General features: G+C 27.5%; 3 protein-coding genes across 3 annotated transcripts; 1 reads left to right on the top strand and 2 right to left on the bottom strand.

The window, feature by feature from the left end:
- LOC112683362 (glutamyl-tRNA(Gln) amidotransferase subunit A, mitochondrial) lies at positions 1 to 2,015 on the bottom strand (the record flags this gene model as incomplete). Its single annotated transcript, XM_025554368.1, is given in 7 exon segments — positions 1 to 100; positions 281 to 486; positions 550 to 770; positions 833 to 1,214; positions 1,280 to 1,408; positions 1,464 to 1,656; positions 1,711 to 2,015. Coding segments are annotated over 7 exon segments (1,400 nt in total), but the record flags the coding sequence as incomplete, so codon positions are not given.
- Positions 2,016 to 2,065: 50 nt separating this feature from the next.
- Positions 2,066 to 4,931, top strand: LOC112683364. Its single transcript, XM_025554369.1, has 6 exons — positions 2,066 to 2,479; positions 3,847 to 3,930; positions 3,992 to 4,147; positions 4,244 to 4,454; positions 4,523 to 4,775; positions 4,893 to 4,931. The coding sequence occupies exons 1-6, from the start codon at positions 2,285 to 2,287 to the stop codon at positions 4,921 to 4,923; spliced, it is 930 nt and encodes a 309-aa protein (XP_025410154.1). The 5' UTR covers positions 2,066 to 2,284; the 3' UTR covers positions 4,924 to 4,931.
- Positions 4,932 to 11,979: 7,048 nt separating this feature from the next.
- Positions 11,980 to 21,703, bottom strand: LOC112683361 (chromobox protein homolog 2). The gene is made up of 6 exons (XM_025554367.1): positions 21,218 to 21,703; positions 18,729 to 18,772; positions 18,583 to 18,648; positions 18,430 to 18,487; positions 18,182 to 18,356; positions 11,980 to 13,002 (listed from the first exon to the last, which is right to left on the bottom strand). The coding sequence occupies exons 1-6, from the start codon at positions 21,269 to 21,271 to the stop codon at positions 12,149 to 12,151; spliced, it is 1,251 nt and encodes a 416-aa protein (XP_025410152.1). The 5' UTR covers positions 21,272 to 21,703; the 3' UTR covers positions 11,980 to 12,148.
- Between the last annotated feature and the right edge of the window lie 1,644 nt (positions 21,704 to 23,347).

The following is a 23,347-nucleotide window of genomic DNA, read 5'->3' as shown; positions in this document are numbered from 1 at the left end:
TGTAACAACCTGATGTCATCAAAATTTTGTCCTATAATCTGTATGCTTATTGGCATTTTACTTTTTGATAATTTTACTGGTATTGTAATTGCTGGACATCCTAAAACAATTATAAAATACTGAAATTATAGTTACATATTCAGAGATTTACAATAATAAATGAATAAAAAAATGTCATTTAAATATTATGAATATATTCTCTCCGTTAAATTCTAGGAATCCCGTATAAATCATATTGAATATGCAACTGGTAATAAATTTTTTTTTACTTTACACTTACCAGCCATATTAGCAGGTTGAGTACAATAATCTTGTGTAGCACATTGTGTACGATTGTCTAAGGACTTAAATTCAGACAGCAAAGGAGCTGTAGTCAATGTAGTAGGTGTAACTAAAAAGTCATAGTTAGATTTCCAAATGTTTTGGAAATCGTCTGATATCAAGCGTCGAACTTTTAATGATTGTAAAAAATACTTTTCATAATTACTAAAAACAAATTATTAAATACATTGCAATGTATTATAAAAAATATTAATCATTTCTATTTACCTTTGCAAGAGAAAAAAATTTCCACTTAAAATTCTAGATCTAACAACTTCTCCTAGAGCTTCAATCCGATTAGTAGTAATTAATGATTCAAATGATTTATAATTTTGTGTTGATCTATAACCATACAAGATTCCTGTGTATCGTGACATGTTACTAGCTACCTCACAAGCATTCAAAACTGAATAAGTGGCTATTGAAGCACTAGTGTGAGGTAGTGACACCTATAAAGATTAAATAGCTTATTAATAAATTACTTTGAAATAATTCTATACTGTTATAATACCTTCTTTACCATTCCTTCAGAATTATCAATGAGATCTGCAATATAATTCCAAGTATCTTTTACTTCTTTTGATAAGCCTTTGCAATTGTATTCTTCGGGTATTCCAATACGACAATCTCGAATTGAAAAATCTTGTTGAAATTTATTTGTATCCAAATTCATATTCAAACACGTTGAATCATTTAAGTCTGGTCCAATAACTACACTAAATACTGCCATTACATCTTCAACTGTTTGGGCCACAATACCGGGCACATCCATTGAATTCACAAGAGGTATCAGTCCATGACGAGAAAGCAAGCCATAACTAGGCTTAAAACCAACTATACCACAATATGAAGCAGGATTTCTTACTGACCCACCGGTATCGGATCCCAATGCACTAGATTTGTACACATATATTTTATACTGAAATTTGTACAGTATCATTTTTTTTTAAACACATACGCAACACATACACCAGAAGCCACTGCTGTACAACTTCCTCCTGAACTACCTCCTGCAATGTGCCATTCATCTGAATTTGAACGCCATACATTTTTAGTAGGCCCAAAAATGGAATCTACGGTGCCAGAACTTGATAGAAAAATCAATTTTTATATAATATCGTTTTGATCAACCACTTACTTACCCCATGGCAAATTCATCCAAATTGGTTTTTCCAACTATAACAGCTCCAGCCGCTTGTAAACGTTCTACCATAGTAGCATTGTACATAGGAATAAAATTTTGTAACATCTTTGAAGCACATGTTGTAGGTATACCTTTAGTACAGAAATTATCTTTCACTGCGATCGGAATACCTTCCAGAGGTCTTTGAATGCCTGAATCAATCACGATTATTATAGTGTAACGTATTATTTTAATATATAAATTACCATTTTTTAGTTGTTTCTGACATTCTAATGCTTGTCGAGCTCCGTCTTGATTAATATGCACGAATGCATTGAGATTGGATTTATTTTCTAGATCTTTCAGTGTTTTTGTATAGAGATCAACGGCTGATAATGTTTGATCTCTTAGCCGCTTCTTCAGAAACGATATCATTGTGTTAAATTATTTACAAATAACTTAAGCATCTAAACACCGTGAAATTAAGATTCACCGCATTTCATTTAAAAAATAAATATAATTATATAAAAAAAAAAATAGGTACATTTTTACTACATTGAATTATAATATTTTAACAACCGTTATCATTGATAATGTTATACGTCGTTATCAATATTTTTAAACATTCAATTTGATAATTTTTCGTTTTAAACATTTTTTAACTACCAGTTATTTATCTTAATAGATCTATATTCTATACTGTCTGTACGCTATATACTTAATCTTGTGTTTCAGGTATAAAAGCAGCAAATAAAGTTTTATCGTTTACATAATCTATGATTGAAGTTTGTATGGCATTGTGAAAAGTATTGGACATAGTTTGTTTTTCAAAACTTCAAAATGGCCTGTTGCTTAAAACACTGTTCACGTTCAATACATACATTTAAAGTGCCCACGAATGAAGATCTAAAATTGAAATGGGAAAAGTCCTTAAAATTAAAACTAAAACAATCATACCGTGTGTGTTCGAATCATTTCAAAGATTCTGACATAATTCATACCTGGACATCAGGAAGAGGACTTTATAAAATTTCTGTAGGCATTTCATTTTTTATACTATTCAAAAATGTTATTAATTATAAAAAAATAGGCTAAATAACTTAAAATATATAATTAATTTTGATTAATTTATGTATTATTCATTATATATTATTCTATTGGGACTTAGAGATGTATCAATTTTATTTGTAGTATCCTATGGTTAAAAAATTCACATTACATATAATATTTGATTAATTTACATATTTTATAAAAATTTAAATAATTTTTTCTACAAAATAACTATATTGATAGCTCCTTATTTTCATTATCTGTTTCTAAAAAAATTGTTGAGCTTACGCTTAAATGAAGTAAAGAAATAATTGTAAACTGTACCAAAACCTTAAGTTGAAATATGCACTATAACAAGAGAATTAATTTTCAAATAAGTTTCATACTTAGTCATGTTTGATAATATCAGAGCCGTGCCATGGGAGAGGCCCCAAACGCATAGTTTAAAAGGACACCAAACATTTTTTTTTTATAATATTTTAAACTTTACATTAATAAAATATATGAGAAAGATTATTGTTTTACTATTATTTTGGACCATTACAAATTTTTCTGAACAAATTTTATCAATAATAAGTCAACCTAACATAGTAATACCTAACTATTTTGTTTTATAATTAGTATTACAATCAGCTTCAGTTTTTTATCAAATCAATGTTCAAAATACGTTGTAAAAAAAAAAATTAAATCAAATAGGAATGGAATGCATTATGATTAATGATAAATAAAATATGGGCGAATATTTTTAATTTTGCCCTGGGTGCCAAATCTTAATGGCACAGCTCTGGATAATATAATTATTAGTTTTTATTTTAATCTCTTTAAAAATATAAATACAGAAAAATTTACAATAGAACCTAGAAACTGAATAACAAATATATACAATTAATTATTTTACTGATATTTTATAATTTATGACAAATCATGTAGTTGATATTTTACTTAGAAAATACTAATAAGGTATATGATTTTTATGTGGTATAAATAAAATCTAAAAAAAGAAGTGCAATTTTTATAAAAATGTATGGTAAAATTTACTTGTATGGAACAATTTTATTTATTTTTATTTTCGAATTTACATTTTATTAAAAGATTATTGTGAGGTATTCAATTCATATAATTAAAGATGATTTATTATTTTTATAGAACCATCAATTTACATATAATTATATAATTAAATTTTGAATTAAGTTACATTTTATTTATGAAAAATTGTGGAAATTAAAAAATATTTACACTTTGTGCAACTTAATTGGAAATCATATAATTATTATATTTGTATATAATTAATAAATATATTGTAAAATGGATATTATTTTATGTATCTAGATTAAATAATTTTTTTTTTACAGGTGAAGTTGAAAAGATGGAAACTTAAGAAAAATGCGATTCCATGTCTTAATATTAGCGAACTAAAATCTGAATCAATTGACATTGTAATAATTAAAAATATTTATACTATTTATATTATTTTTTTATTTATTTTTTTTATTTTAGACACCTAATTCAATCGTGAAATTAGAAAATGGAACTATAAATCCTTTGACTAATTCTATTCCTATAGAAACACAAATGAACAAAACAAATAATACCTTAGTGCCTTCTATCAAACCATGCACATCAACTTTACTCCAGGAAATAAAAAATGAAGACGTAAATATTATTTAAATTTTGAAAACAGTTAATTAGTTCATTTAAATTTTCAATACAACAATATTACTGTTAATTATTCAACTTTTATCATAATAGATTGACGCTGAATACGACATAGAAGAAGATACCTTAATCCAACTAATATTAAAACATTCATCAATAATTAATTTACCAAAGAATTGGTTTTTTAGTTCAGAAAATGTGGGAGATAATATAGTTATTTCTTTTCACAAATTAAGCCCTTTTACAGGAAATTTCAAAAGATATATAGAAAAACAAATAATTATAACAAATGGTTTGAAAAATGGTTTGTAATAATTTTCTGGTTTTCAATAACCATTGATTAATTATTTGTAAATATACAACTATTTCTAGTTTCTAGAGTAATTTTAATTTTAAATTTTAATAAAATACCGCTGATGAATATTGGATTGAATATTGAAGTCATTGATAGTATAGAAAGTTTACAAATACTTTTACATGAATTAAATGAAATCAAATGCTGTCAAGGAGTTGCTCTTTCAGATGACTATATTGATGTTAAAAAAACATTAGAGCCTCAGTATGTAGAATATGATGGCCATAGGTGGCACAAAAAATGTTTAACAGTGATTAAACATAATGAAGAGTATGTATAATTATTTTGCATTATGTATTTAAATAAATTATTGCCTTTTTTAAAATTTCTATAAACGTAATTAAATTTGCACTTATTAACATATTTTTATTTTTTTGTGTGTTTCAGTGATTTATGTTTGTGGTGTAAATATTTATGAAATATTTAACTTGAAGATTATTAGGTAATCAATAAAAAAAAAAATTAAAACTACACATTTTTTTTTAATAAAATGAACTCTATTTTTTATTAAATAAATTTTATGCTATTTAGTATAAAAAAAAATTTTTATTATTAACTTCAATATTGTATCATCTTACCTTGCTCTAAATATTATTTAATTTTACGTTTTTCTAAATATACTTTTTATTCATCATATAAATGTTATTGATTATTGTATTAATATTTCTTATTCTATTAATAACATTAATAATATTAATAACACATTGAAATCTTAAAAAAATAATCAACGCTTACATATTGTCTTACATTTTTAATACATATATAAATAAATAGTTTATAAATAGAAAAAAAATTAATTAATAAATAATTAGCCTGATATTATTATATTTGTAGAGTAAACTGATTTTTTAATTAAAAATTTATCGTCAGATATAGAGTCAATAAAATCAGAACTAAAAATAAAAGTTAAAATTAAGTTACAATTTTATAAACTTTGTTAATACCTGACAATGAATTTTTAATTTGAAACCGGTTGTACATAACAAATATAATAAGGCTAAGCTTTTATTTATTGATTTATTTATTTGTATATTAATTTAAATACAATTTTTAATTTTAATTACATTTTTTATTATTCTATTGAATATATATTTGTAGTGAGTGTTAGTGGATGATTGTTGACTGACTATGGAATATTTTTTTCCTAGGAAGCACTTAGAAATGAAAATTTATTTAAAATGATGTGTAATTATTTGCTACTTTTATCTTAAACGTTTATCTCGATTTTCTATGTCCCCTATGCATACACCAACAGCCCTCGTATCATTCTCAATCATATATATTCATCTCTTTTTTTGGTTTTCCTCTTCATCATTTTTCTTCACTTTATTTATTTTCATAACCACTCTTACTGTTTTTGTTTCCTCACACTAATCAATATGATCAATACTACCTCTCACATATTCGTTCCTTATTTTATCTTCTCTTGAAACTTGACTCATCTATCTAAGCATTCTCATTTCCGTAACACTCATACTCTGTTCTATTCTCCTGTCAACCACCAAACACTCTGAACCATGTAACATAATTGGTCTCACTACACTTCTGTAAAATTTGAATAAACAAATATGATAAAATTATATTTTTAGAAACTAATTTTTTGAATTAAAATTTATTAGAAAACAATTTTTTAGTTTTTACAAAATTGTGGTTAATACAAAAACGCTAGAGATCTGGCAATGATATCACGAAAATTATTAAAAGAAACCATACATAAAACAGGACCCAAAAGGTAGACCACGTACAATATGAAAAGAAATAGTAGAGAAATATAGGTATCAACATGTTGGATATGTAATGCTTTTTTTGTAGAAGTTCTAAATGACAACTACAACAGTGCGATACTACATGAATCTGACAGCGCAGGGTATAGTTCATCAATTTATCTTCTATAATTCAGCTTGATCATTTAACTGATTGTTTAAAAAATGGAAATATTTTAAAAATATTTTCTTGGAAAATAATAAATTATGTCTATCATTAAAGTGTGAACTACCCATTTTATTTTATACTTACATAACTAATAAAATTAGTTAAAAGTAGTAAGTAAAGAGTAGGTACCTATGTTTATGATATAATAATATTCTAATGTCTATCTAACGAATACAATTCAAAATATTTATGTATCCTACGAGTATATATTTTTATAAAACCTAGTATAGTTATTAAATATATATATTTATACAGTAAAACTCGATTAAGACCCTGTAATATTTAATAAAAACTTAGATTCAGGTGGATGAAAAACACATTTTTTATTTAACAACCACATTACACATACACGTTTTTTTATTTTATTACTGATCACATACAATGATACCACCGTTGCTCATTGCAGTGTTACAAATATTACAGTCCCTTTTTAAGGAACTACCTCACTAGAGCGTCTGAAGCGGGGATTAAAAAAAAAATTATTGTAATATCAAGTTTATTTTATTATTATTGAACATAATTTAACAGGTAAGATATTTATAAATTATAATTTCATATATTTTTTGCTATTGAATTTAATTTAAAAAAAAAAACACATACATTTAGCAATATACATATGTATTTTTATTACTTATTAAAAAAAATTATCTATTTTTAATTGTTTCAGATTCAGACAATGCGTTTCAGCAAGAAAGTTAGCTTAGACGTTCCCCCCCCCCCAAATAATATGGCAATATTTTACTAAAACTGTAATTTTTCTTACCTACTATTTAGTTCTTCTAAATACACTTCATTTTTAATATTATTTTTTCAAGTGGGTGGCACTTGCCCATAGGTGTAACTAGGGGGGGACTTAGGGAGCAAACCCCTCACAATACGAATTTTAGCCCCCCTGTCATAATTCTTAGTCTTGCTAACGGTAGCTACATTTTTAATTTTAATTTAAAATATCGTTTTATTTTTTTTATTGATAAATTAAACACAAAAATAGTCGTAAAAGACGTACGATCAATAATAACTTGTGATAACGACAAACGAGTAATGAAATATTAATGAAACTGACATAACATCAGAAATTTCGGTTGCAAAAAATTGTTATGACAATCAATTGGAAAACATTAACAATCAGAAACATTTAAAGTAGGTAGTTAAAAAGTATCGTTTAAAAATCTGTTTTCCCTAATATATACAAAATGCTACATTTAGCGCTTGCAGTTCCAACAAGTTCCATATCTTGTGAAAGAACATTCTCAGCATTGCGTCGAATAAACACCTACATAAGATCAACTATATTACCAAATCGATTTTCCAAGTTAGCAATCATAGCAATTGAAAGAGATTTGTCAAACATTCTGAACAAAAAAAAACATTTTAAATACATTTTTTTTAAATACTGAGCAGAAGCTTAAGCTGTAATAGTTATAAAATTCCTTTAAGTTTTTAATTTTTAAGAAAATTTAATTTGTACCTATCTAAAATAATACTTAATAAATATGTTAATATTTTAATGTTTACCTCAATATTACTTGAGTGAGGGACGAGTTTATGGGGGGGCAGAGCCCCTCGCATTTTTTAAATAAGAACTCAAATATAATAAATATAATCCATAATTTCATCAAAGAAAATATCAGAATATTTAATTTAATTATATAGATTTGTACATAGATTGTAGACTGGCCTAAAATATGATGATCATTGTCTTTTTTATTGAAACTGTGCAAAAGTAGCACAATTAGTCCCAACATTTAAAAACACTGAGAAAGACTATATAACAACCTAGATTATGATTGGACGATATAGTGGCAAGGATGATAGTACTTGATTAAGAAAAATTAGTATTGACAATTTAATATTAAGGCGAATGTTGAAATAATTAAATGAAAAGAACTATAAACACTTTAAAGATGGAAAAGGGCAGTTAAGAAGAGTATGATTAATATTACACACAAAAGGAGTGATGAACAGCACAGTGAAGAGTCATTAAGAGATAATTTAAAGGAATGTGAAATACGATTATTATGAAGACACTTAGATATTTAAATACAAATATAGTAGGCTACATAAGTTCAAATTGAGTTCTAGATTCTGAGTGAAACAATTGGGTTGGAAACGTGAAACTAATTAACAATTAAAAGTGGTTTGTTGAACGAAAAAACAGACTGTCATGAATTTCATAAATGTTAGATTAGATGCACACAACTGCATTCTGAAAAATAACAAAATATGATATGCTGATTCAAAATATAACCTATATAATAACCCATATAATTAGATAGCCATATGTAATTGTATAGTATGACTTAACTTAATGTTAAGTTCAAAGATATTAATTATTAAGGATAAAAAATATAAAAATAAACAATGAATGTTTTTAATAAAAGTGGAAAAAATTAAACGCAAGTGGTTTTTTCCAATATTATCAAATTGAGGATTGAGAAAAGTAAACAAAAAGTTATTAAACATCCTTGACATTTATTACAAAGGCACGTATAACTATAGTAAGACTCCTACAATGTAAATATTGCAACATACAATTATGCAACTTATAATATCGTGTCCTGTAATTAATACTTTTGCATCAAAATTCACAATAAATAACAATAAAACGTTACATTTTCATAGAAAAAAAAACAATACATTCATTTAGATAAGAAAAGACGGGCCATGACTAGAGATGTAAGTAAAAATAGAGTACAGCATATTGACATTTTGGTGTTATGGGAATTTCGTATACAGATATTCAAAACTCATATAAATAAAAATAGGGTTAAAAAAAACCAACCATGTGTCATAAAATAAGTGTAGAGATAGTTGGACACAATATTTTTTTTATGTGTAAACTTAAACAAAACAAAGAAAATATTTTATTATTAATAAAATCTACGTAAATCAAACAAGGATGTATTTACGTAAATTATTATTTTAAACTTAACTAAATAATTGATTAACACAATAGTTACAAAATAAATTAAAACTTAATTTGCTAATAATTTACTGAAGAGTATGCCACAGATTAAATATTACTTTCAACTCATTATACAAAATATTTTGACACTTTTAAATGCTGTGGCACACACAATTCCCAATTACAAATAAAAACTACTTTGTATTTTTAAATGTTGGGTGCTAAAAAATAAATGTGAAAATAAAGTGCATAATCATAATTATAAAAAAAATAGAATGATAATAATAATACAAATAATAATATTAAAATAATGTTAGGGTAAAATAATAAATTAATAAGTGTAAAGAAAAAAGCAATGAAGAAAAACAGTATAAACAACAAATAACACTTATAAATAATCATAAACAGTATTATAATAAAAGAAAAATATACAAGAAATATTTTTTTTTCACTTTACTTTTAGATAAAACTTATTTTATCTAATTTTTCACTAGATTTTAAATTTTTATAAATTAATTTGATTCCCTCTATACTTTTAAAAACAACAATCCAGACAATTATGATTAACTTTAATTTTTAACAACTTTTGAACTTGTACACTTATATTTATTATGTTTAGCTAGAATCTTAAACATATATATATATATATATATATATGTGCGTGTGTGTAATATTTTATTTATATAATTTCGTGTCAGCATATAAATTTATAAAAGTTGAAGAAAAACTAAAGATCATTTAATGTTAATTAAATTAATTTAAACATAGAGGAAATCAATAACAAATGACAGTTGAATAATCATGAAACAAATATACATTAATAAAATTATAACTTAAAATATGATGTATTATATAAAATTGTTAATTGATCCATTTTCCTTTATACTTAAATAATAAATAATAAAATTAATTAAGAAGTGGTTAGTCATAAAATTATTAATCTATGAATACTGTTTTATTTCAAATTAACTCTTAAGACATATTAAGAATATGGGACATTAAGGCTATCCTCTCACTAGGGCAACGTGACGCGACTGCGTGAGTTCTGCACACAATAGACCAGCGTTTCTTAAACTGTATTCCGCGGGACCCTGTGGTTCAGTGAAGATCACTTCAAGGTTCCGCGAAGCTTAAGTAATTTTTTAAATTTTTTTAAGAAAATTACTTTAAGATTTCCAACTAAAGATTAGTAATGGTGAAAAAATGTTGGCATTAGAGAAAAAAAATCTTTGTATAATAAATAACAATATATGAGCCATATGGAACAGTCTAAATTTATATTTAGTCTAATTAATGTAATTATTATTAAATTATTATTATAATTTTTATTTTAACATATTTTTTGAATTGAATACCTTTAACACAATATTATTATATGATTATAATTTATTTACAAATAATCTTAAAAAAAAAAGCCAAAAAGCTAAAAAAAGTAGGGGTTCCACGATAAATTTGGACATCAAAAAGGGTTCCACGAATTAAAAAGTTTAAGAAACGCTGCTATAGACGATGTTTCAGCAACTAGAATTGGCCAGTTGCAAACATGTTATCCTCTGAAGATGACGACACCATTGCATTATACTGGTATTATCAAAACCACAAAAAATGGAAAAGAAGTTATTAGGTACACCCATACATACTAAATAATATTAACTGTCGTATTTTTGTTATCGCTAATGAATTAATACAAGATGACGTCAAATTTGTGTATTAAAAAGCAAATTATTATTAATTATTATTTATATTATTTAATATTTATTAATACGGTAAAATGCATTACTCGTTTTCCTATCTACTTAATACAAAATATAATACAGTTAACTATATAATATAGTTCACACATATTTGTTAAAAACAAAATACTCTACCTAATATCGATAACCGAATATTTTGGATGCGTTGGGGTAGGGTGGTAGCGATGTAATGCCAACTATCCATCAAGCGACTGACAGCACTAGTCGTGCGCGGATTAGTTGTTATCGTGTCGCGTCAGTGGAAGGTCCCCGATATATTAATCCGTGTTTTATAAAACAAACGATTATCACGCGATATTTATTTAAAATCACGTCGTGTCGCGTTGCCCTAGTAGAAGGATGGCCCAATTGTACTTAAGTACATTTAATTATAAATCAACTTCTATTGCATTATTTAATAAACATGTTATGATTTAGGTAAAATCAAAACTATTAGCGAAAAAACTTGAAATATAAATTTGTATAGCTATATAGCTAACAAAGCACATTTAAAGTATTTTCTATATTAACTATACAGGGTGATTTATAGGCTTGAATAAATCACTAAAATAAATAGTGTTAGGCCAGCCAAATGGAAGACCTAAAAATTGTGTTTAAAACAAATATTGACAGAAAAATATTAAATATTTAGAAATATAAAAAAATTTCACATGACAAAATATTAGTCATTAATTGTATGTTGAAAAATTGAGCAAGTAAAAATCAAAATGATTAAAATGTCACTTAAATATCAGATAAAAGATATAATAGTGATCAAATAAAATATTCAATCACATGTTTCACTCATTATTTCAACATAAATATAATATATATATATATATATATATATAATATATATATATATAATATATATATATAATATATATATACTTATCAATACTTAAAACACAGCTTTGGCAATCACCCTGTATATTCATATAGTTTTAAAAATATATTTATATTTAAATGATAACTGTTATACCTATCTATATATTAGCCATAAATAAAATATTGTTCCTACAATATATCTAACACCATAGGATAATTTAAATAAAATATTACCAAAAAGTAGATTAAAGTCTAGTTTCAACACTAGACTTAAAAAATCCTTTTTCTGTTTTACACTCTCTAATTGTAACTGTATTTAAATTGACAGTCACATCAGTAATAAAAACATTATCCACAACTGGATTGCGTGCAAGCCAATATTCAGGTCCAGGGTTTGCTAGTATGGTCTTATACTGTAAACGTTGAGTAGGTGTTTCAGCAACAGATGCTGTATCTAGTACCTGATGTTGAACTCCAGCACCTTGAGTTACAGCTGTTGCAGCATCTTCTTGGGGCCTAGCCGGCTCACCAGATGTTCTCGAACTGATAGGTGCTGCTGCACCAAGTGTATCTCTTGATTTTACACTAGTTGGAGTACTTTGAAGTATTGCTGTCAAAGTAAGGTGTTGATTTTCTGATGTTGTGGAGGAATTTTGATTTGTCAAAACTGCAGGAAGCGTATGTTCAGAAACTTTTCTTTTAGGAGTTCTTCCACATTCCGGATTAAGTACTACGAGTGGTAAATAATTGTTTGGAACATTTGTGGGCGACTGTAACTTGGGGACTTTTGATTCCATCACAGGAGGGCTCGTCGTTATAGTTACACCAACTTTACCAGATTCTTTAGATAAAACTTCAGCTTTACGTTTAACTTTTTGAGGTTTAGGTAAAGGTGAAGGTGATTTGGAAGACTGCTTGGGTGTAGTTGAAACTAAAAGCAAAGGTGTAGATTTTGCTACAGTTGATAATTTTTCTTCTTCTCGAGTATCATTGACTTCTAATACAGGAGTCATTTTTTCTTCAATAGTTTTTTCTGCAATCACATCTACTTTAACAGCTGCATTTAATTTAGGCATTTCTGCTAATGAATCTTCATCAACTGTAATTATAAATAAAATACATTTTAATTTCCAGATAAATATTCTATTACAATATATAAGATTAAAAAAATATAATTAGTATATTAAAAAAATAAAAAAATAAATATAAATATTAACAATTATTTAGCAAAAATTGTATACAAGTAACTACATCATAATTTTTTACTGTTGCCCTTTAAATATTTCACATATGATTTAAAACCGTCAAGTTATCTATTTTATTATACAGTGTGTTTTACTCCAGTGTTTCCGAGTAGCGTGCGAAAATCATTACTTTGTTCGAATTGCATGCGGGGGTTTTTCGCGACAGAGTCGAACAGCGTTCGTGTATTTTTTGCGACAGCCGAATTGCGTGTGCGATTTTTTCATGACAGAGCTGAGTGGTGTACAAAAAAATCATACTTAAAACATATTTAAATATAATAATACATAGGTATATCAGTCAAAAAGTTAGTTGAAAAAAATTAATGTATATATAATAAACTAAACTGGCAAGTTCTTGTAAGTTAATTTTTTTACAAACTCCAAATGTGTTATAATTTTATTTTCATATTGACGCATAATATCACTGATATAATCAGGGGCGGATTGGCAATTATTTTCGGCCCAGGAAATATGAAACAAAGCGGCCCATGCTCCCCTCCACCCAAATAAACGCTTAATTTTGCATTAATTTTAAAATTTGTTTATTTTCACCTCTAAATCAGTAAAATCCATAATAACTTTACTATAATTATAGCTATAATAGTTTTGGGTAAGTCAAATGATTAATCAGTTACAACTTGAACTTGAAGATTGATCTTAATGCATCTTTAAATATATATTTATTTGTTCAATGATTTTTATTTATTTTACAAAATAAAACTTTTTTTTTTTGGTAATTATATTATAATATAGTGAGGCCCAAACAAGGAGAATTCCCGATTTCCCGATAAACCAATCCGCCACTGAATATAATATTCCTTTTCTACTGCCTTACGTCGTTTTTATGTCAAATTTGAGCTACTCATTTTGACATAAATGTCAGTTTGTACATTTTTCAAAATTTCTAAAAACTGGAAAATGTTTGGATATGGAGAGTAGAACATATTATTTTACTTTGAATGAAACGGTTCACAAATATTAGTAGTAAGCATTAAACCAGTGTTTCTCAACCTTTGTATAATGGCGACACACTATTAAAATATTTCATACTTTGCGACACATAGTAAAAAAAAATAAGAATAATAGATAGTATTAAATATTTATAATTAGTTAATAATATATAAACTTATAATATAAAATCAATTATAATACATAAAACAACAAAGAAAAATATAACATAGGTAAAACAGCATTTTAATGAGAAATTTGTGACTGATATTTCTTACATAATGTATCAATTCGTGGTGAAATCTTCGATAAGGCGAATCTTAACTTCTCTTCGACATTAATTAATCTTTCCCTTTTTTTTTGTTTTTAATTTCATTCAAAGCAGAAAAAGCTACCTCGCACAAATATGATTTCGAAAATGGTAATAATACGGAATGAGCCAATTTTGTTAAGTTCGGATATTCTTTTTTTGTGTAAATCCAAAATTGGTTTAGTTAGCTCGAGCTCATTAAATTTCATTTGAAGAGTGCGATCGTTTTTTAATTCTGCAAGTTAGGTTTTAGTAACAAAAAAATATTGTTGTTAATAAATTAAGAAAAAGTCTATTCGACTATAGAAGTAAATGACAACTGAGCATACAAATAAAGTGAGTTATTGATACGGTGCATGTTTTCAGTATAAATATACTATACGTATTCACTGTTTAAAAATAAACGAAAATATCAAAAACCAACATTTATAAATTAAGATGACACACAATAGGTGATTCGAACGCGATTAATAGTTCAAAATGACGATAATAATAATAACCCAACGATAATAATACAATTTATTTTATGTCGATAGCTGAAAATCTATTTTTATTATCATGGAAATTACATCAAATACCTATTAATTTTTGTAAATAGTTAATAGTGTTAATAATGTTTTTTGTCATTTAATATTAGTACTTCACGCGACACATTTGGACTTGCTCGGCGACACACCGGTTGAGAAACACTGCATTAAACTGTTCGAAAACTAGGCCCACATCGACGGCGGAAATGTACAGCTTTATAAAATATAATTTTATTCAAATAAGTTACAAAAATCATGCAATTGTTGATTATTTGGTTTTATATTCATGAGATCTTCAGAAAACATTTTTTTAAACTTCCTCAGGTTTTAAAAAAGATAATCTGAAGAACAATTTTAAAAAATTTCAAATTTTTGATTTATTTTTAAAATGTTTAGTTGGCCCAATTGATTTAATTTTTTCTCCACATTGTCTGACCTAAGTGAAAATGACGGTCTTTACGTACTACTTCCGGAAAAATTTTTGAAATTTCCGAGTGTAATCTCACCTAAATTTGTTAGAGCTAAATGAAATAGATAAATTTGTAGGCAACTTTGGAATCATACTTGACCGTGCATTATGAATATTTTTTCTTATGCACATGGTGTCTGTAGTAGTCAAGCTATCAATAACACCTTCACATAATTCTCGGCGTATAATTTTATACAGATTTTCACACAGATCATCTAGGGGTCTTCAACTTTTTTATGCAGCGGGCCACATATTACTTTTTTTTAAATCTTGCGGGCCGCATTCGTAGTAAAAACATGTATTATATATAAAAATTCAGTTTTATTCTTACAATTTTTAAAATTAGGTAGGTACATTTAATAATTTAAAAAAATTGCTATTGGACCATTTTTCTTGAAAAACGCGTTTTTCATCCGAGATTTTACGTTTTTTACTCACTGACATATTGTACAAATATTACGAAGAAAAAGTATGAAATTGAAACTTTTACACATAAATGAGAATATTGTGCTCGTTTCACAATCGATTACGAACCAACAGACAATAATAATTATATATTGGTAGGTAATTCAATTTAAACTATCGCAGATTTCTGATAGCAATAGCTTAATTGTTATAATTTTATTGAACTAGAAAATGTAAATGCTAAATTTAAAATGCGATCGTGGGCCGCATATTATGACAGGACGGGCCGCAAGCGGCCCGTGGGCCAGGGGTTGAAGACCCCTGATCTAGAACCTTAAGTTTTAATTTATTGCTTAATTTTTATTGAATTAAAATACTTACATTATCTTTTTGTGATTTAAAACGCTAAAAAAAATTTCACTATTTTCATTTAATTTAAAATACGATCTACATATTCATTTTGTACATGCCTATCTCTGAATATTATTATTTAAAAACTTGTTGAAATTAAATTTATAACCATTAATTATGTATACTTTTTTATTTTTTTCACTGTACATTACACTAACTTCCATTTTTATCGTTTCTGGATGCTAACTGACGGTAAAAAATTACAAATAATTCAATGTTCTTATCATATACTCATATTTAATCACTATTTACCGGAGAAACCCCTAGATACAGTATTTTGAATTTACTAGTTATATTTACAATAGTACTTTCACAGCATACGTCAGAGGTGGCCAAACTACGGCCCGCGAAAGTATTCTACATTACAACACTTATTTGCATAACTGTAATATTTTATATTTATGTAAAAAAAAATTAAAAATACATATTTTTATGGCCCGAGATAAAAAAAAATTGTGTTTTATGGCCAGAGGTAAAAAAAAGTTTGGTCACCACTGGCATACGTGCAAGTCGACGAAAACCGGTCGTCTGCTCAAAGTTTTACGCACGCAACTCCACTCTGTCACAAAAAAACTGTGCATGCAATTCTTGGTTGTTAACTAAAAGTGCTCATTTTTTGGCACGCAATTCGGATGCAGCCATTTTACTCAAATGGTAACACAAAATATTTCTATCAAATGACATTGAATTGAAATAGAATTCTCTGGGAGAAATTGGGAATTCTAAAATAAGTTCTTTTATATGATTTTCAAATGTTCGACTCTTTTAGTGTGGACATGCACAACAATTTTTTTTAAATTGCAACAGGTATTTTTATCACCAGATTTGATTAAATCAAATTATTTTTAGCATTTTTTATAATATATTTTTTCCTACCTCAGAAATTGGCTGATTTATGATTGAAAAAGGAGTAAAAGAAAAGAAGGAACTGTTAAAGCTACTTAAGTTAATTAAAATTTTTATTTTAAACAACTTATGACACAAAATACTCATCGTCATTTGATGAATTATTTGAAATTTAGCAATTATGTTTTAAACATTTAAAATATATAGTTTTTGATAACCCACTAAATAATCTTTAGTATTTAAAACAGAAAAACGAAAACATTCACACAACTGAAAAAAGAACAGATTGCAGCAGCTATTCAAGATTAAATTATAATATGATTTAATCATACTACAATATTAAAAAGGATGTTTACAACAAAAGAGACAATACTTCAAACAATTCATTAGATCAATGGTGTGTAACCTGGGGGTTGCCAATAATTTAACAACAAAAAAAAAAGTTATATATTATATTATAAAATTTAAAAATTATAAAAAAATATACTTATTTCAGAATTCCCAATCTCTTCCTGAAAATCTCACTTCAAGTTGAGATCATTAAACAGAAATATTTTGTGTTACCATTCAAGTAAAAAAAAACTGTATGTGTATATTTTTAATTGTACATGTAGTTATTAAATTCATACAATTATGAGTTAGTTTAACAAAAATTTCTAACTTCTATATACATAATTAAAGAAGTCAAGTTGTTGAAAATTCCTTTATTTTTATTTTTTTATATGTTCTCTACACTTACTTTAAATTAAGGTGTTAACTGTATTTAATTCAAATCTTTTTTGAAATATATTACAATCATTATTACTCTTAATACATTTGAATTAAAAATGTAAGTAAAAAATAAAAGACTGCTAGTGGTAACACTAATGTGAGTAGACATTTATAATAAACATTGATAAAGATTAAGTGATAAACATTTAAAGCAGTTTACTAATATCAACATCTTACATATAATTAAAAATAATTATGTTTAACAGTTTCTTTAAATTAAAAAAATTTCCTTATATGTTGACTGTTAGTAGTTAAACATAATTATCTTATTTATTAGGATTCAATAAGTATTAAATAGATGAAAAAAATCAAAATATATCAAATATGTATAATAATTTTATAATTACTTGGTTTATCTTCTTCAATATCATCATCATGCCTAGGTAATAAAGGTGCACCATTAGTAGACTCTGGCAAAACTTCGGATTCATCTTGGCTATTATAATCGGGTACATCACCATCAGCAATTTCATCTTCGTAATCACTTCGAGTTGTTTCTGTAGTTGGTATTTCTATGTGAGTCTACATAATTATAAAATAAAAATAGTTATAAAACTAAAACGTAAATACAATTAAATCATATATTTTTACATACACTTTGAGTTTTTCTTTTAGGACCACGCTTGTGAGAATTGTTATCTGTACGTGTTTGACTAAATATAAAATAAATATGTTATAGAATAGTTAATAATTGATTAGTATATGATGCAATTAATTATAAAATAAATATTTTGATAATATTACATACCTTTGTTCAAAAATATCAATAAGCCTTGTGTCAATAATGTTTTCTTCAGGTTCCCAAGTATTATGTCTAAACATTTTTAATACCAATATAAATAATAAACAAAACAATTTTAAAAACAATTTATAAATAAAATTTATCAAACTTACTTAGGTCCCCATCCTTTCCATTTAACATGATATTCAACCCGACCCTAAAACATATGAAAATATAATGTAGGTATAAATAATAGTACAAATACAACTATTATAATTAAAGACCAGATATAATTGCGTTAAAAATATCTTAAAATTGCACTAAAAAGATGTCAAAATTGTAATGAAAATTTATCAAAATTGCAGTGAAAAATACATTAAAATTACACAGTAAAATTATATCAAATATATAATTATTAATTACTTAAATAATATTTACAAACTACATCATTTTTCCGAATTAAAATTTATAATTATATACATCTCTAAATTGTGTTCTTGAAAATTTTATCGTTTGTTACTTAAAATATGTTTAGATTATGAAAAAGTACGTTTGATGTTTACACTTGTTATCAGTGAATATTTAAAATAATTTAAAAAATTTGGTGTTATATCTAAATTAACATTTTGGTTTTCTGTCCTAACCTCAGAGTAAGTTTTAATAGTTTTATATTCTTAATTTTTTTCTATGACATATTTTAATTTATCTTTAACTCATTTCCCATTGGGATTGAGCATATTTATCAATATATTTTCAATTTCACTAAATATGTTTAAATAAATTGAGTAATTGACTATTTGATTCTTCTAAACTTGTGAGTTTTGTAGATAACTCTGATAAATATAATTTTAAAAATACTAAACTATATTTAACTATATGTAAAAATTATATTCTAGTTATATTATTATTGTAAAGTTACTTTAAAAATAATAATTTTCATATTTTATAGTGTTAAGTATACAAAAATTGTAATAATGGCAAAAATTGCATTATTAAATTAAATAGGAAGACTGCAATTAATCCTATTCGTATACATATTTGATCAAATTTGACTTACCTGGTATCAATAAAAAGTTGCAATATCTTTTAAATCTGGTTTTTAATTATAAAACATATTGGATTTTGAAAAATAAAAATATTTTATACTTAATTTATACATGATAATGGATTTTATTATAAAAATACTTCAGATGATATTTTAAGATAAAATAGCCAATAATTATAGGTTTTAATTTTAAAATAAGTTTTATATTAAAAATATAAATAGGATTACATTAAATATATGTTTATAATAGTATAAATCATAGAAAAAATTTTAATTCAATAATATAAATTAAGTTATGAATAAAATTATAATTTTAAAATATAGTTAACGGGATAATTATATATACATCATTTACTTTTTTGGAAAAAAAAAATGCTATTGCTCTAATAGAGGAAAAAATCAAAATGTTTAAGTGACACCCAATCTCAAGGCGCACACTTTGAGATTGTGGAAACGGAAATGGTCAAACCTACCTCTAATTTTCACTGTTTCTTATCGCATAGTCTGTCCTCATATCCTACAATTTCCCTGGTTTCATAATATCCCTATTTTCCGCAAAGTCATCGTCTCCTTTTCGGCCACAACCACCTCCCAGCCCACTCATTCCATTTATCTCTTAATGATTCTCCCTTCTGTACTTGGCATGTTGATCCTGCTATATACAATCCTTCCCATCTCCTCTTTAATCGTCCAGACCTTCTCACTAAACGTTAGCTTCTCTCCAATATCTGTTCTTCCTTTAATATTCCTTTTACCCTCTCACATATTTTCCAATTCCCTAATGTATTCATTATTTCCATCGTTAACTTCTTCCTCTCAGAAGGCTTTATACTTTAATTATGTTTATTATCTAATATTGCTTTTCTAGTTGTTTTAAGTAGTTAAATTGTATTTTTTATTTATAATCGCTGAGACAAATATTTTAATACACCTCTTAAGAAAAAAAAAAAACTTACCGATAAAAACAAACATTATTTAGGCAGTATATTATTTATAATTACATAAATCATAATATCCAATGCAAAATGATAAAATTTTATTAGAATATGATAGAGTGTAAGTGCAATTGCATGTTACTAATTTAATTTACAATGTTTATCTCACTCTATCAATCTACAGTAGTCAACAAAATAAAATATATTATGTATACTAACTTGAGCAATACAAATGAGTTGATAAAATTAATGTTGAAAGAATACTGATTGAAAAATTAACTACAATTTAATAGACTAGGTATAAGAAGAGTCAAATGACAACGGACAATTGTATACACATAGAAAACCAAATATTATATAATACAATTTTTGGATTTGGCGAAAAATATTGGCACAAGCACATGCATTGGTATGAAAAATGTAAAGGCAATAATGGGTTAGTATAATGGCAAGGATGATTGTGCCAAGAATAGTAGTCGCCAAACGCCGAATCGAAAATTATTGATGAAAGTTCATCTGGCCATCAACAACCAGATACCCAATACAAGAATCTTGGACTTTGAAACGAGTCTTGAACCAACGGAGAAACCAGTGAGAAAATGAAAAAAGGAAAAGGAGAAAAAAAGGCGCGCAAGCCGTGTTGTTATCAAAAGTACTTAGGCGGCAGCCTCTGGACACTAACTTTCCTGACCCGCTTCTTCATAAGCTTCTCGGCTGCGTACACCCGGTCGCCCATTGGTGACGATTATTCCGTGTCCAACGTCCAGACCAGTATCGGTGAAGAATACGCGAAGAACACTCGCGTGAGAGTCGGCGGCAGCGTAAAACAGTAAACGAGGACAACGACGACAATTATGTCCTAATCCTGGTAACGGTAAGCACAACGGTCGGCGGTGACGGCTACGACAGCGGAGGCGGAGGCACAGGCGGCAAGTTTCGTCGAAATAATCATAAAAAAAAATTTATATAAATCAACTAACGGTGATGAGCGAAAAACGAAACGTAACGATTACGGTCGGCGGTAACCCGTGCACGGCGGTAGGTCCATAGCAATTATTTCGTTTCGACACGAAAATAATAACATGTAAACACAACAAATATTTACGTCGCACGCACACGCACGCGAATCACAACGTATTGTCTAGTGTGACCAACCGTATCCGGCGTACGAGTGTATGTGCGTCGCGGCCACCACGTTTAGAAACCGGAAAACAACATTAATCAGCCAACTGGCGCGCATGCGCTGTCAAACACCGGCTGAGAATTTTCGAGAGCGCGCGCGAATGGAAGCGCGCGTAAATATCGAGGCCGATCTGCTTTTTTTTTCAATCATTATCACCGTTCGGTTCCATCAGCAATTCCGATGTACTTGTGCATTTCGTTGTCACCGTGTCGTACCGATTGGTACGTAAGTGTGCGCAGGACTTATTTTTTTCGAGACGGACGCATTTTGTTGGTTTATATTTAACACAGAATTATCAGATTTCAAGACATAAAATATATCATTATAATTTTTTTTCCTGCTCAATTATAGGATTTGTGTACATCCATAGTGACACGTGGGGTTGGGATACATTCCGATTTGGCGGGACATTCCATATTTTTAATATACTTGTCCCAAAATTTTTCGGGGTCAGGGGCAAATTAATTTGGAGGCTCTTCGACCATAATATTATTATTATATTATTATTCATATTATTTATAATTTAACCGCTCAATGTAATCGGACAAGTCGCTACATGCGCGCACGAACGCGACTTTAATCGTTGACACGCAGCGTGTAAAATTACTCAGTGTATTCAAGACTTTATTATTAATTACTATACATCAAGACTTTGTGAGGACCCCTAGAAAATATCCCAACAATGGGGCCTGGAACAAAATGGTCCCGTTTCCCCCCTCTCAGAAAGGCCCTGCTTGTCTCGCGTCCCACTTCAATTCTTTGTAGGACGAGTATTTCATATTTCCCGAATCCCGCTTTACAATAAAGCGAGACGTCAACATCCCAATTTTTTACAATATTACATTTCAAAAAGTGTGTCTCGTGAGTAAAAAAAAAAAATCCCAACCCTAGTGACGTCTTCTGATTAATTTTTTTTTTTTACGGCCTTTTAGATCACACATCCAAACATAACTGCCTCCATTCTTCACGATTTTTCGCTAGCATATGCCAATCTTCCTCTAAGTAAAAATCTGTTACATCTTTTTTGACACAATCCTCCCATCGCATTCGGGGTCTTCCTAGTAGTCTTTTCCCTCTTGAATTCTCTTATAAAACCATCTCTGTCATAGCATCAGATTTCCTCCACACATGACCTGCCCATTCCAATCATCTTCTTTTTATTTCCTTTACTATATCCGGTCTGTTATACAGGTCATATAACTCCTCATTGTGCCTTTTACGTCATTCACCTGATTAATTATAATTTTATATTTCAATTAAAAAAAATGTAATCCGGCATTTTAGCCGGAGGAGTTAAATCACAGAACATCAGTTCCTTAGCTGAATACCCTGTATCTGTATCCCCCCTCTCACTGATTACGGCATTGGCACATACGAGCTGCCGTCACCACTCTCGACACGGCGTTAAAAATGTTATTGCTTATTGGGATTTAATACCTCTGCAATACAACTAGTCGGGTAAGGATTTAAAATGAGAATTATGTATATGCGATGTAGACGGGTGTATCAAGGAAACCACGACTGTGAAATACGTTGTTCGCGCGAATCCGACTCAAACTGGTTACTGGTTTTCGCTCGATACGCTCGTCGTGCCGCTGTTGACCTGCAAACGGACTTATATCACATTAT

This window comes from Sipha flava, unplaced genomic scaffold, assembly GCF_003268045.1.
Source record: "Sipha flava isolate LNK unplaced genomic scaffold, YSA_version1 224_pilon_pilon, whole genome shotgun sequence".
Classification (NCBI taxonomy): domain Eukaryota; kingdom Metazoa; phylum Arthropoda; class Insecta; order Hemiptera; family Aphididae; genus Sipha; species Sipha flava.
This window is presented reverse-complemented; position numbering and strand designations above follow the sequence as displayed.

Bases quoted from the DNA above. Each gene is read 5' to 3' on its own strand.
- LOC112683364 (XM_025554369.1), top strand. From the start codon at position 2,285: ATGGCCTGTTGCTTAAAACACTGTTCACGTTCAATACATACATTTAAA. The intron at 3,931-3,991 runs GTAATAATTAAA...TTTTTATTTTAG, and splicing joins AATCTGAATCAATTGACATT to ACACCTAATTCAATCGTGAA. The intron at 4,148-4,243 runs GTAAATATTATT...TTATCATAATAG, and splicing joins AGGAAATAAAAAATGAAGAC to ATTGACGCTGAATACGACAT.
- LOC112683361 (XM_025554367.1), bottom strand. From the start codon at position 21,271: ATGGGCGACCGGGTGTACGCAGCCGAGAAGCTTATGAAGAAGCGGGTC. The intron at 18,649-18,728 runs GTAAGTTTGATA...AAAAATGTTTAG, and splicing joins TGGAAAGGATGGGGACCTAA to ACATAATACTTGGGAACCTG. The intron at 13,003-18,181 runs GTAATTATAAAA...TTATAATTACAG, and splicing joins TATTGAAGAAGATAAACCAA to TTGATGAAGATTCATTAGCA.